We start from the raw sequence: 14049 nt of genomic DNA on the forward strand, positions 1-14049 counted from the left end.
GTGTCCCATTTGCCCATTTGATTCCTGAAGAATCAGTGGGTTCTGTTAGTTTAGTGCTGAGAAAAGCACACCCGTCAGGTGTGGTGTGTGTGTACAGGAAGACAAAATGGGGATCCCAGGGGAGCCAGCCCAGCCGCGCAGACCGGGCCTTTGCAGCTCAGGTGGTAGGAGATGGGGCATGGTCATCACAACCAGGGGCCGAGGTCTCTGTCCCGGGGCAGCAGTGGAGCCACTTGTTGACACGCTTGGAAAAAGGTCCCTCAGAAGAAATAGCAGCTCTGTTGCTTCAGCGTGGTTTATTAGCTTGCTTTTCCACACCGGCTCAGGTTCAGGTACAGAAAGCCTTGCACACGGAGTCTTAAAACCAAATTAGCATGGACAGTGAAAGGCTATACTGCCACCCAGGCGGTACTGCCTCATTGCTGAAGCCCAGGGTTGGCTGGGGGCAGAGGGGGGTGACCCCGGGACCTCGCCCTCCCTGAGGAGGGAAAAAGTGCTGAAGAGGCACGGGACCCACTTGGCCTGCAGGCTGGTAGGGGACTCCCTGCCAAACTCAGAGGATAGGCCTGAGGCGTGAGGGGCGAGGGAGGGTGACAGTGGAGGGCAGAAGTGACAATGGCCACCTCTGTGTAGCAGTGAGAGGCACTGAAGCCCAGGGAGGCATTCACACACCCTGGCTCTGCAAGACCTCCAGGATGGCACGGAGAATGGCCGCGGCGGCCACTGCCCCGGGGTCTGGCTGATCCAGCCGCGCAGAACTGATATAACTGGCTCTTCCTGCTCCAGCTTCCATGTTCTTGGTGGCCTGGGCTGCGTCTTCTGCGCTCTGAGGGGGTGGGGGACGAGGTTGAAGGATGAGCCACCAGGCCTCCTTCCTGCCATGGAGCCTGCACCCTCCTGTCCCAGTTCCGCCAGCACCCTCTGTGCTGCCACCACATAGAGAGGTCACCTCCCCCCTGCCTCTTAGCAGGGCAAGGGGCCGCCATTTACTGAGGACTCTTGTGTCCCAGGCACCATGCTGGGGCTCTACATATCTCGTCAGCCTCACAACACCCTCTGAGACAGGTAGTCATCTCCATTTTTAAGGAGGAAACTGAGGCATAGGAAGGTCATTAACTTGCTCCAAGTCTGTCTCGCTGGTTGGCGGGGCCCAGCCTTACTCACCTGGACTGCTTTGGTCAGGATTTGGAATAGATCAGCCCCCGGGCTCTTCCAGGCTCGGAGCTCTTGTCCTGCTGCCCACAGAGAATCCAGCTGCACAAGGTGAGGGAGAGGGGGCTGAGGACAAGCCCTGCCACTGGGGGTGGCCTTCAGGGCTTCTGTAAGGAAAGAGGGAAGGGCTGGGCTGGGTACACACCATAGTCCTGTCCCCTGGGGCCGCCTTTCCATACCTGGTGGGAAAGAGAACAAATGAGGCTCACTAGGGAATCCCTGTGGGGGTGGAGCAGGGGACATCAACCACCTCCCCGAGCCCAGCTCTGGTCTAAGGCACAGGGCTCTGGCTCACTTCTGCATGGCCTCCAGGCCGGCATCCATGGCAGCAGACCAGGCTGGAAGGTCAGTCTTCGCCTTGAGCGGCTGGGCCGCTGCAGTCAGGAACAGGCCGTACAGCTGGGGAGGACCAGAATGCTGAGCACTGGGCGCGGGCACGGGCCTCAGCCAGCCCGGGACCCCTCGTGTCGTGCACCCGCCCCGGGGAGCTGCTGACACTCACCGCCCCAGATGAGCCTCCCATCTTCTCCAGTAGCAGGAGGGACAATTTGGAGAGTAGCTGGGCAGGGCTGGCAGGGGGTGGGCCCTCCTTCAGCCACTCCTGGATCGCTGCAGGCAGAGAGGTGGCAAGGAATTCAGAGACCCTCCCTCCCATCCGCCTGAACCCCAACAAGTACCCAACAAGTACCGAACCCCAACAAGTACCAAGGTCCCACTGCCAGGTAGCAGGAACGAGGCCTGGAAGAGGCTGAGGGAACCCACATGAAAAGATTCTAAGACTCCCTTTCTATATCTAGTGTGCAGTCTGGAGGGGTGGGAAACGGTGACTGACAAGGACCTCGGCAGTCACCCAGCAGGTGAGGCCTGCCTGGACACCCTCACCTGACATTCCACAGCTCACTTCCCTACTTCATTTCTTCATTTTTCTCCTCAGCCCTTTGCACTACCATCCTCTATCTTCTACTGATGGTGGTGGTTTGTCTTCCCACCAGAAAGAACACAAGCCACGAGGGCAGTGATTCTCCTCTGCTTTGCTCACTACTGTATCCATAGAGTCGGGGGCAGTGCCTGGCCTGTGGTAGGCACTAGATACATTTTTCTTGACCGAATGATGCTGGACAATTAAGAACTGTTTACTAGCCCAGGTAAGCCAAGAAAAATCAGGACAATAGAATGAATTCCCCTTGAATCTGAAGTTATTATTCACTGCAAAATATTACATTTGGTTCTGTGGATAATTACCTTCCCACACTTGTAGTGTTAGAAGGGCCTTTTCTCTATGAAAACAGGTGGAAGGGATGCTAGGCTTTGTGAATATCCGTGCTTGGCAAAATAAAAGTTGGCAACCCATGTCAGCCCTCCAAATATTTTTCAAATTGTCCTGGTTCATGAAATGCCAAACTCTCAGAACCAAAGAGCCACCTGCCCCTTTCCTAACCCCAGAGGGGCCCTGGCACCAACCTCTGGCAGCGCGGCTGTGGGTGGTACCACAGTCCCCATCACCGGCGGCACGGTCCAGGGCGTTCAGATGTTCCTCCAGGCCCAAGAGGCTGGTACACACCTGTTCCAGCACAAGCACCATCCGCTTCGAGGCTACGCCTGAAGAGAGAAGACAGCAGGGAAGAGGCCTGCCTGGCCCTTCTCACACCGAACTTCAAGGTGTGGGAGGTATGGGCCCCTGCACACCCTGCACCCTTCAGGGCTCGGGCCAGTGCCCTGGGCCACCTCCCCCAACAGCAGGGCTTGATACCTCCCGCAGCAGTGGAATCAGGGGCTTCCAGGGGCTCGGCGGGGGCTGCCCGGCTCCGCTTCCGCCCGGTCACGGAGACCTTGGGCACGTTAGGCCAGGCCGATGCAGTGGTTTCAGCATCTAGTGACAGCAGGAGGACTCTCTTAGACACGGGCTGGCCAGTCAGGGATTAAGTGGGGCCTGGATTCCCCACATGGTGGCTAGCCACCTGCATCTCAAAAAGCAAGTGCTGAGTACCTACTGTATACAAGGGAAGGTGGGGGTGTCCCTAGGGAGGGTCCTCATACCAACTCCCCCACAGTCATGTGAGAGCTGGTAAAGTCAGAAGGGGCCTCTCCACGGGGGCCTGAATGTCATGGTCAGCCCTGATGAGGTCTCTCCCAGTCCCCCTGGGTCCTTTAGCTACAAGGCTTGAAGGACTCCAGGTTCCAGGTCTCACCTATTAGTTTCAGAAGGGGCTGATCCACCAGCAGAAGGGTGAGAGAAAGGCCAGGCATCTCCAGGGCTGACATGAAGGTGCCCACGAGGGCACGGGCAATCTTCACCCCGCGGCCCTCTGCAACACCAAAGCATGGACAACCGCGATGGAAGGTGGGAAGGGCGATACTCCACCCCCACCCACCCCCCCGGAGCAGCAGAGAAAGCAACAGCATAAGAGGAAAACAAGGACTGTGGAGGCTGGGGCCCTGAGGTCAGTATGGAAATGGCCACATCTGCTCAGGTCATTCCTCCATAATGCTCTAAATTATCATGTTCCCCAGAGATGTGCTTCCTGTAGGGGCAGATGGGTAATTATCAGTCTCATTTACCGAACTCTTACAGGTGCCAGACACCACGATGAGTGCATTACATATGTTTAATCTCATTTAATCCTCACAACCACCTTATGAGGCAGGTACTGTTATTTTTACCCCCGTCTACAGACAAAGAACAGGTTCAAGGCTCACAGCAATTAGCTGGCAGAGTGACCCTCTAACTCGGGCTGTCTGACTGCACAGCCCATGCTCTAGGCCATCACAAGACCCTACGTCAGCTGCTTTCCTTATGTCCAGTTTCAAAGGGCTGGAGGGAAGCAGCTCGGGGGGTTGGGAGATCCCCTTCCAGGGCGGGGCTCACCCAGAGAGCGGACAGCAGCGTCGGCGATGATGCCCAGTTCCAGGAAGGACAGGCCACCCAGGTTGTTGACCATCAGCACCACCGAGGAGCCTGTGGGCAGACATGACACCCCGGTGAGACTCTCTGGGCTCCCCTACCCAGGGGGGAGGAAGGGCTGGGAGACAGAAGGCATGACAGCCCCTTACCAGCCTGCACAGGCACATGGGACACGTTGGAGGGGTTGGTCATGTGGTCAAGCATGAGTGTCACAATCTCGCTGGCGGTTGCCATCTGCCAGAGGGAGCCAGAAGTGAGCTGTATCCCAGGCCTTGGCCACGCACCCACTCTTCCATATCCATCCACCTATTCACCTACCCACCCATCCATTCACTCATCCATTCACTCATCCATCCAGCCAGCCAGCCATCCATCCATCCATCCATCCATCCATCCATCCATCCAGCCAGCCAGCCCGCCAGCCATCCATCCATCCAGCCAGCCATCCATCCATCCAGCCAGCCAGCCAGCCCGCCAGCCCGCCAGCCATCCATCCACCATGGGCCAGGGAGTCCACCTACCTTTATCCGGCGCACACCAGCTTCCCCGTGGATCCCTGTGGATAGACGCAGCACTGCTGACTCACTCAGGCCTGGAGATTCGCTCATCGTTTTTTAAATTAAGGATTTACTAAGTGCTCAGAGCTAAGCTAGGTGCTGTGTACATGGGGAGTGGGGGGTGCAAATGGGCAGACTAAAAAATACAGTCTCTGCTCTCCAGGAGCTATGGCGTGGTGGTAGAGATAGCCAAGAACTTAACTTTTAACTAGTTAAGTAGGTTTAACTAGAGGCAGTCACAGTGAGGCCACAGGATGCCTCCGCCCATCATTTCGGAAGCACAGGGGACGAAGAGGGCAAGCTTTGCAGCTAGGGTGGCCTCGGAATGGCCCTTGAAAGAAGGGCTGCATTTTGGCAGAGGACCTGGGAATGGTGGGAGCAAAAGGCAGGGAGGTGGGCAGTGTATGGAGCCCCATGTGGCTGGGGCCTGGGGTGTGGATGGCAAAGCAAGGAGAAATCAGGCAGCTTGGGCCAGAAGTAGCCATTTAAAAATACCAAGACCAGGGGCCGGCCGAGTGGCTCAGTTGGTTAAGAGCTCGCTCAAGAGTTTGAGCTCTGAGCAACAGCGGTTCAATGCCCGGCCCGAGCTGAGCTGCTGCTGAGCTGCCAAAAGGTGGCAGGATGGCTCAGCTAAAAACAAAACCAAAAAAAAAAAAAATACCGAGACCATCTAAGGTGACAGCTCCAGGTAAGCTGAGAGGACCAGGTAGATGGCTCCCAGGGCACACGACATGGGCAGAACCCAGTGAGCAGGCATGGCTGGGACAAGCTTACCCAGGCCGAGCTCCACCTCATCAGCTGCAAGTTCAAAGGTGGGTCTGGAACCAGGGACGCTGCAGGAGGACAAGCTCACCCCCAGGGTTCCTATGAAAAGCGAAGTATAAAGGGGATGACTGCGCTGCTCTTGGCATCAGTCAGGGCACCAGGGGCATTGGGCAGGGTGGCAGCATCTGGCAGCCCTGCCCACAGGCAGCCTCTTCACTGAGACAGGTTGCCAGGCTCTTCATCTCAGATGAAAGAGAAACCCAGCACTAGGACACAAGGCTACTAGGCCCCAGAAGCTCCCCAGGGAGACATTCCCTGAGCCCCTGGGGACTAACCTGGAAGCCCTCCTGTGCAGCTGCTGGGAGCCTGCTCCTAGTCCCAAGGTAAGCTTCAACCTCCTCCCCGCCCTTCCCAATCCCTGGGCTGGCACTCACCCATGGCCTTGGCAACCACGCTCACCCGCTCTGTGATCTCCTCCAGCCCCACACCTGCCTCAGCCAGGGCACCTGCCACCTGTACACACACAGAGATAAGCCCCCCAAGGGGGAAGGAGTCACTGTAGCACTTGGGGGCAGGGGACAGGCTGGGGCTGAGTTTCTAGTTGGGCACAGGGACTGGGTACTGCCACGTCAACCTGGCCCATCGTGTTTGCGGCAGAAGGTTGTACCCCCACATTCACAATGCACCTATCAGGAATGTTCAAGAATCCCAGTCTGTTGGAGCCAGAAGGGACTTTACAAATGGAGAAATGGGCCCAAAGAGGGGAGATGTCTTATCCAGTGTCACACAGCCAGTTGGCGGTGTTTCCTGATTCTTAGTCTAGAGTTCTTTCTCCAGGGCATACTCTGTGGCTCACCCACTCACTCACCCACTCACCCATCTACTTACTGATACATATATCCATCCATCTACCCACCCACCTACCCACCCACCAATCCACCCAGCCAAGCATCTAGTATGTGCTGAAATTAAAAAAAAAAAGTGACTAAGTCACAGTCCTTTCCTGAAGGAACTCAGTCTAAGAGGGACTGGGGAAGGAGACACACACAAATGGAACATTTAATGCAAGGTGGTAAATGCCATGGTAGAGTTCATGACAGGATGATGTGACGGGAGCACTGAGGAGGGGCTCCTAACCAACTCGGTGCAGTGGGAGGGGAAACCTCCCAGATGGGGAGACATCAGGGCTGGAACTAGACGGAAACAGTAGGAGTTAGCCAGGCCAAAGTGGGTTGCATGGGGAAAGGACTTTCAAGGCTGTAGATACGGCATCAGGAAAGCCCCAGAGGGGGACTGCAGCTGGTGGTACAGGGAATTGGTGTTAATGGAGCATAAGAGGATGGTAGGGATGATGGAAGATGACACTGCAACGTCAGGGAGCTGGGGAGGGTGTGGTGGGCGCCTGACCAAGGAACGTGGGCTGACTCTAGGAACACTCAAGGGCTTGCAGCAGGTGAGCAGCCTGGTCAGGCACACATGTTCAAAAGGCACCTCTGGGGTCGTGTGGAAACAGATCGGACAGGTAAGTCGGAAGCAGGCAGGGCAGCCCACTGAGGAAGCGGCTGGGTGTGGGGACTGGAAAGGGAAGGGCCTGGGAGAATGCCTCCATGCTGGGCTTAGGCAGCGGAGCCCAGCTACCTAAGGGGTGCTGGGGAAGGAGTGGCTGCCTATGGGGTGGAGAAGCTGGAAATGTCCAGGTACCAGGTGCCGCCAGGAGGCAGCGGGCTGGGAGGGGCTGGCCAGGCCATGTCCCTGGCGGGGCACCTCACCTTGTGTATGAGCACTGTGCCACAGAGCCCTCGCCTGCCTGCCTTCTTCAGGACGGTGAAGGCGCTGTCATCCCCAATGACCACCATCTCCACAGGGATGCCCTCAGCCCGGGCCTGCTCGCGGGCCAGGCCGAAGTTGAGCCGATCCCCAGTGTAGTTCTTGACGATGAGGAGGGTCCCCACTGTAAGGAGCAGCCAGCAGTGCTTGCCCTCACCATTCCCCAGCTTGCCCTCCCGGCAGCAGCCCCTCCTGCATGCCAGGCTTACCTGTGCCTGCCTGGGCCACTGCCCTGATGGCCGCCAGGATGCTGCCCACTGCCGGCGAGGTGAACACAGCTCCTGCGATGACCCCCGTCAGCATCCCCTTCCCTACGAAACCTGGAGACGGGAGGGGTGGGGAGAGGATGCCAGGTGGGGACCTGTGCCTGCTGTCCCTGGGCCTACTTCCCATACTCCTGGGCTGCATGGTTTGGTGGGCCCTACTGTGCGCTTGATGGTAGAAGAGCACCTGGGTTGCTCTCCAAAGGTCTTCACTCAGGAGTTATCTCCTTGGAGAGGTCTTCCTTGACCCCTCAACTGAAGTTCTCACTCACCCCAGCCCCATGACTAACTGTTCCTTTCCCTGCTCTCTTGTCTTCACAGCCTCACTTACACACTCTGGAATGATCTTTCTCACTTAGGTGTTTACCCAGTTACTGTCTCCCCAGAGGAGAACAGAAGCTCCACGGGGGCAGGCACCTTATCTGTCTGGTTCACTGTTGCATCCTTAGTGCCCAGAACAGTTTAGGTACACAGTGAGTGCTCAATGTTTGCTGAATGGATGGATGGACTTGCCAAAGGGAGACAGGAAAGGTACAGAGGACACAAAGCCTGGTCCCTGCCCCCAGGAGCTCTCAAAGAGAGCTCACATGCCTGGCACTGAACAGGAAACAATGCAGGACTGTCCATGTTGGATGTAAAATGCAGGGTGGGAATTCAGAAAAGGGATCTTGTTCTGGGCTGGAAGAGTCAGGAAGGCTTCATGGAGGAGGGGATGGGTCAGCTGGGCTGGGAAGGCCAGGAAGATTCACAGAATCACTGACTCTCAGAGCTGGAAGGGCCGAGAGATCATCTGGCCCAACCTCCTCCTTTTATAAGACATGGAGACTGAGGCTCAGAGGGAGACCACGACTGGCCCCAAATCACAGTCTGAGGGAGCAGGAGAGGGAACCAGGACCCGGTTCCTGACTCTGGGCTTGGCTCTGTCCTGACCCTCCTAGCAGCACTGACATCTCCCCGGGGCCCCTATCCACTCTGCCCAGCACCTGCCCCCGACCTCTGGCCCAGGGTCCTCACCGGCGTGGGCAGGCTCATGGCCAGATCCCCCACCCGACAGCAGTGCCACTCGGCCCTTGAGGCTGTCCAGGTCGGAACGGAGGGCCACGCGGTGGCCCTGCAGGAGCTGCAGGTTGGCGTTGCAGGCCACCAGGCCAGCAAGGGCATCATCGGCACAGCCTGTCACCGAGTTGACGAGCTTCTTGGAGGTCTGTGGGAGAGAAGCGAGGAGGCGGCTCTGGGTGCTGTCTGGCCCCTCACCCCACCCAGCCACACTGCCATGGCCAAGATCCCTCCTTCACGCCCACTTAGGAACTCCAGGGATACACAGAATTGGGTGTCATTTTATCAGGTGGATGTTTCTGCGAGTTCTTAATTTGTCACTTTTTATCCTTTGCCTAATTTATTAAGTATTTTGGAATATGGCTTAAATTATCCTGAAGAATGGTTTCAATACAAAGAAAATGGGGGAACTGGAGTCCTGAGTATAAAAAAATGTAATAAGGGCGAGCCAAGTGGCTCACTTTGTTAAGAGCACGAGCTCTGAGCAACAGGGTCGCCGGTTCAATTCCCACATGGGCCAGTGAGCTGCGCCCGACCTGAGCTGCTGCGGAGCTGCCAACAGGTGGCAGAATTGTTCAGCTGGTGAGAGCACATGCTCCTAACAACAGGGATGCTGGTTCGACTCCCACATGGGATGGTGGGCTATGCCCACCGGCAACTAAGATTGAACACCGCACCTTGAGCTGAGCTGCCCTGAGCTGCCGACGGGCAGCCGGATGGCTCAGTGGCTAGAGCATGCTCTCTTAGCAACAAGGTTTCTGGTTCGACTCCCACATGGGATGGTGGGCTATGCCCACTTGCAACTAAGATTGAACACGGCACCTTGAGACGGGCGGTCAGATGGTGACTGGACTTGGAGCTGAGCTAGCTGCGCCCTCCGCAACTAAGACTGAAGGACAACAACTTGTCTGTTTCCCTTCCCCAATTCCCCAATTAAAAAAAAAAAGTGATAAAATTGTGGCCCAACAGCCTTTTTCTGTCAAAGGAGGAGAAGCCCCAGGCTCCTATGCCAGGAGAAGAGGCCAGACAGGCCCCTCACCCATTTGCTGTCCCAATAGGGCCTTTGATGAGGGCAAACAACACCTCCTGAGCCTTTTGGTGTGCCAGGCCCAGTGCCAGGCACTGTGTGTAATGCGAACAGAACACTGGTCCTGCCCTCGAGGGAAACACAAAGCGATCGTTTCCACATACTGCGGGAAGTGCTACATAAGAGGAAGGTACACGCACCACAGGGGCAGAGAGGAGGGACCTCAGCCTCCTTAGCAGACCCGGAAGTCTTCTGAGGGGTCAGGATTTAGGTAGGTAGACGGGAGTGAGGGGCACACCGAGAAGGAAAAGGGAGGATGTTCCAGGCAGAGGGAGAATAGATGCCAAGATCTGGAGGTGTGAAATAGTACGGTGGCCAGGCCAGCAGGCAAGTTGGAATGACCTGAGCTACCAGTGACCACCAGGGAGAGGTGGGCAGGGCCTCAGAAGCAGACGGAGGAGCTTGGCCACTCAGAACTTCAGCTGGGAGGGTCATGGGCAGGCCGAAGTGGGTGGCATGGGGGCTAGAGCTGTTAAGGGTTTGGGTTCTGCAGGCACGGGCACCTGGACTCAAACCCCTCATCTGCCTCCATCCGCTGTGAGAACTCAGCGAAGACACCTCACTGTTTTGAGCTTCAAGTCCCTCTGCAAAATGGGCGTTAATACAGTATATGCCTGTTATACAGTAAAAATTGAATAAAAAGGAGCTACTCCCTTTTCCACACAGGCTCTAAAAAGCTGCAGCTAGCTGAAGGAGGTTTGCAGACCAGGGGCAGCTCCTGCTTTTGTCCCAAAGGGAAAGAGACTGGGGCCCCAGAGGGAACCAGAGGCCTGGGCTTGCAGTGCCACCTGGTGGCCAGCGGGGGGCAGCCTGCAGCTGAGGCAGGTCCCGCCAAGGTGCACTTCCCAGAGGCTCCTCCCTCAAGCCTGTGGGCAGCTGGTGGCTTTGTGAAACTTTGGCCTTTCCTAGGTCTGGCAGGGGCCACCTGCTTCAGGACAAGGACAGCAGCCCAGATCAGTAGGGACAGAGAACAGTAAGAGTGGCTCCATTCCCGGGCAATGACTGGGAGCCACGTGGGTTCTGAGTGCTTTATAGCAGGTCTCATTTAATCTTCCCACAAACCCTATGGAGGAAAGATGAGCTTGGTGAGGAAACTGAGGCACAGTTAAATGACTTTGCCCAAGGTCACACATCCAGCAAGTGTCCAGGTCTGCCTGGCTCCAAAGCTGGTTCCATTTTGGCCTTATCATGCTGCTTTCCCCAGGGGCTGAAGGAAGGCTGAGTGGCAGAGGTCTTGCCCTAGGAAGGAACCAGGCTAATAGCTCTCAGGGCCTGCCAGGGACTGGACTATACAATGAAGCTGTGAGTTGGTCTCAAGTCCAAGCCCAGCAGCCTCCAGGGCTACCACCCCCAAGAAGGTGCCCCTCGCCATCCCTGATAGCCTGTCCTGCCTGGGATGTGCAACCATTCCCATACCAGAGCCACAGGAGGGCTTGGGAACAGTGCCATGCCTCGTTCCCAGTGGCCTAACAGGACTGAACAGGAAAGGAAGTTGATTAGGTGCTGTGCAAGGCCCCAGGACTCTGTCTGGTCTGATAAACACCTCACAGCCACTCAAAGGCAGGCCTTAACCTGCCTCACACTGCAGATGAGGAGAAAGAGGCTCAGAGAGGTCAAGTCTTCTGTAAAGGTCACACAGCTGGCAGGCTGAAATGTGAACCTAGGTCTGTCCAAGGCCTGCTTTGGTTCACATCAGTTTCTAGAGTGGGAGTGGAGCAACACTCAGCAATGCCGAGCCTCCCGTAGTGTAGATCCCACCCCTGGGACCAGCCTACATGTGCCCCAGGCTCAGGAACAGGCACCAGGTCCTTCATGGCTCCTCCTGTGACTGGTACAGTGTCTACTACAGAGTAGGTAACTGTTAATGTTCTGATCTAAAGATATGACCCAGGCTGGGGGCAGAAGGGCCCTGGAGAGACTCACAGGCTGCAGCCCCAGGCCTGGCTGGGACCAGCTGGGAAATGGAGGGAGGCAGGGATCAGGTCCCGAGAGGCACCTTCTCTCTTAACCTCTTTGAATCTCAGGAGGCAGCAGCATTTCTTGGTCGCAGCGTAAGGAACCTCAGGGTGCCCAGGGCTGCCTTCCCCCCTCCCCCCTGCTCCAAGCTAACAGTGTCCTTCCCCTGCCCTGGCCCTCGTGAGACTCACCATGGTGCAGAGGCTCTGAAGCAAGCTGAGTTCACTCCTTTGCACTGAGCTGTTGGAGGGGGGGCAATCTTGTGGGTGCTACCTGGGTCTGAGCACAGTGAAGGCAGCAGCACCTGCAGGAGAGGGAAAGAATATGGGCTACAGAAGGCACCCAAAGCTTACTGGTACAACCACGCTTCCAGGCCCCAGTAATTAGGCAGCTTCCCCAGACTTTGATCCAAGTCTAAACTCCAGATGGAGAGGAGAGTGGGGCTGAGCAAGGTTTACGCCTGCACTTGCCTGCCAGAAGACAGATCTATCCATGCTGGGGACAGAGCTGCCTTTATGCCTTTTGAGTAGCAACCACCTCATCACCAAGGGGTGAAGAGACCCCCAGAGTAACTTCATCTCTTACACGGGCATCATATGCAATGAGTGAGTTTACAAACATCTTCATACACTTGCTCTTGTTGGTGTTGGTACTAAGCCAGGAGGGAGGCAACTGAGTTAGTGACCAAATTTTACTTCTAAGAAACTGACTCAGGGCGCTCTAGCGACTTGTCCAAGGTCATACTAGTAAGAGCCAGGACTTAAATCCATGTTGTTGACAAAAAATATCCAGCCTAAGAGAAAACTTATGAGTTTATTTGCGCCAAACTGTCGACAATTGCCGGGAAGCAAAATCTCAACGGACTGAGAAAATACTCCGCAAAATGGCAGTTTGCAGTTTCTTTTATACATAAAATCAAAGGAGGAAGGTTACATGAAATCCACTGGTGATAGATGAAGAGGGTGGGAGAAAGCAAAGCAGAGAAATCTTTGGGATTGGATAAAAGTCCATTGGAGAGACAGGTACTCCTCCCACACAGGTGGGTGCAGGATAGCTAACAGTTAGCTTTTTATAGCACATAGAAATGGTAATCAGGAGATAAGTATAATAATGAGGAATTTTGCAGTTTTCAGCTCTGGTCTGGAAAAAAGGATTAAAGATGTTATTTTAGGTACAGAAAGACAAAGACCGGGCCCACTGAAAAGGCACAGATTAATTTAATGAGGAAGCTCAAGATGTGACTTCCTGCCATGGCCCACCTTAGTTAAGAATTTTTATGTTCACACCATCCTCTGTGGTTATTTTTCAGTCTCCTGAGCTTGTCAGGTATAACATGTGGCCCCTTTTCTGTCCACAATGTCTAGTCTTTTTATAAAGCCTGTGTTCTTTCTACTGATAATTCAGTGCCTCTAAAATAAGGCAGAGTCCCTGGTGTGGGAAACCACACACGTAAACCACAAGGACGTTTTAGCTCTCCTCAATTCATCCTGGTTCAAAGGTGTCTTGGGGTCATCTAGGATCTTGGGCTCACTGTATGTGTCTGCAATGGAAAGCATCCACAGCTGGCTCTGCACCTAGCTCTGCTTCTGACTTACTGCAGGATCTTAGGTAAACCAACTCCCCTGAGCCTCAGTTTCCTCATCTGTAAAACGGGGGTTGCATCCTTTGTGCCATTCCACATGTGCTCCTACTCCTTGCAGAGCCTGTCTGACATGGCGTGGCCTTGAAGCTGTGGGGCTAAGAGACTGCTTTCCTGGGTCATTAAGGTTTTCTCACCAGGGAAATGCTGGTTTTGTTTGCGATTGGAATTTGTACAGCAATAGAGGCACTACTAATGCTGGACAAGTGGCCTGGTGGGCGCTTCAAAGTCTGATGAATAAAACACAGTTCATAGGGGAACAGTGAGCTTCCTGATGTTCCCCCGCAGGTGAGGAGGGGTGATGGGCCATTCCAGGGTCAGGTGAGGGTACCCGCTGGGTTTGGAGGAACTGGGAGGGTTAAGGGGAGGAAAGCAGGAACCTTCGTTCCTAGTCTGGGACGTGCACAAATTACTGTCACGTCCCTCTCCTCTCTTCGCCTCTGCAGTTCCTCCGGTTCCAAAAGAATGCAAAGGCCCGAGGGCTCTGGAGCAATGGAAGTGGGAGAGGACCGGGCAAAGGGCAGGACGAGGGGCGCGGACAGGGATTGAGGTCAGCGGGTCAGCTCCTGGGGCGGGGGGAGGCATCAGTGCAACTTCCCCACCCGCTCACGCCCGCATCAGGCACCTCCGTTACAGCAGCCGTTTTACAAGGATCCTCAACAGGCGCCCTCATCCGGGTCCTCCGGGCTCTGGCGGTAAGAGACTGGGCGGGGCCTCCGGGGCGGGGCCTCCTTTGGTTGGCCGCTTCGGGAGTCGTGAGTCCTCCAAGAGGCCAGGTGAGGCCG

General features: G+C 55.7%; 1 protein-coding gene across 2 annotated transcripts; it reads right to left on the reverse strand.

Moving 5' to 3' along the window:
• Positions 1–279: 279 nt before the first annotated feature.
• Positions 280–13971, reverse strand: TKFC (triokinase and FMN cyclase). Of its 2 annotated transcripts, XM_019655942.1 has the most exons (18): positions 13890–13971; positions 11817–11929; positions 8541–8730; positions 7473–7583; positions 7206–7387; positions 5871–5949; positions 5446–5535; positions 4636–4670; positions 4264–4348; positions 4079–4168; positions 3402–3518; positions 2963–3082; positions 2674–2811; positions 1715–1821; positions 1508–1611; positions 1358–1391; positions 1165–1254; positions 579–826 (listed from the first exon to the last, which is right to left on the reverse strand). In XM_019655942.1, exons 2-18 carry the CDS (start codon positions 11817–11819, stop codon positions 665–667), a joined length of 1737 nt encoding a protein of 578 aa, XP_019511487.1. In that variant the 5' UTR covers positions 11820–11929; positions 13890–13971; the 3' UTR covers positions 579–664. The 2 variants fall into 2 exon arrangements, with proteins under 2 accessions (XP_019511489.1, XP_019511487.1); XM_019655944.1 differs by lacking the exon at positions 13890–13971 and having other exon boundaries at positions 280–826; positions 11817–11928.
• Between the last annotated feature and the right edge of the window lie 78 nt (positions 13972–14049).

The sequence above is a fragment of the Hipposideros armiger genome, unplaced genomic scaffold (genome assembly GCF_001890085.2).
Source record: "Hipposideros armiger isolate ML-2016 unplaced genomic scaffold, ASM189008v1 scaffold_253, whole genome shotgun sequence".
In the NCBI taxonomy this organism is placed as follows: Eukaryota; Metazoa; Chordata; class Mammalia; order Chiroptera; family Hipposideridae; genus Hipposideros; species Hipposideros armiger.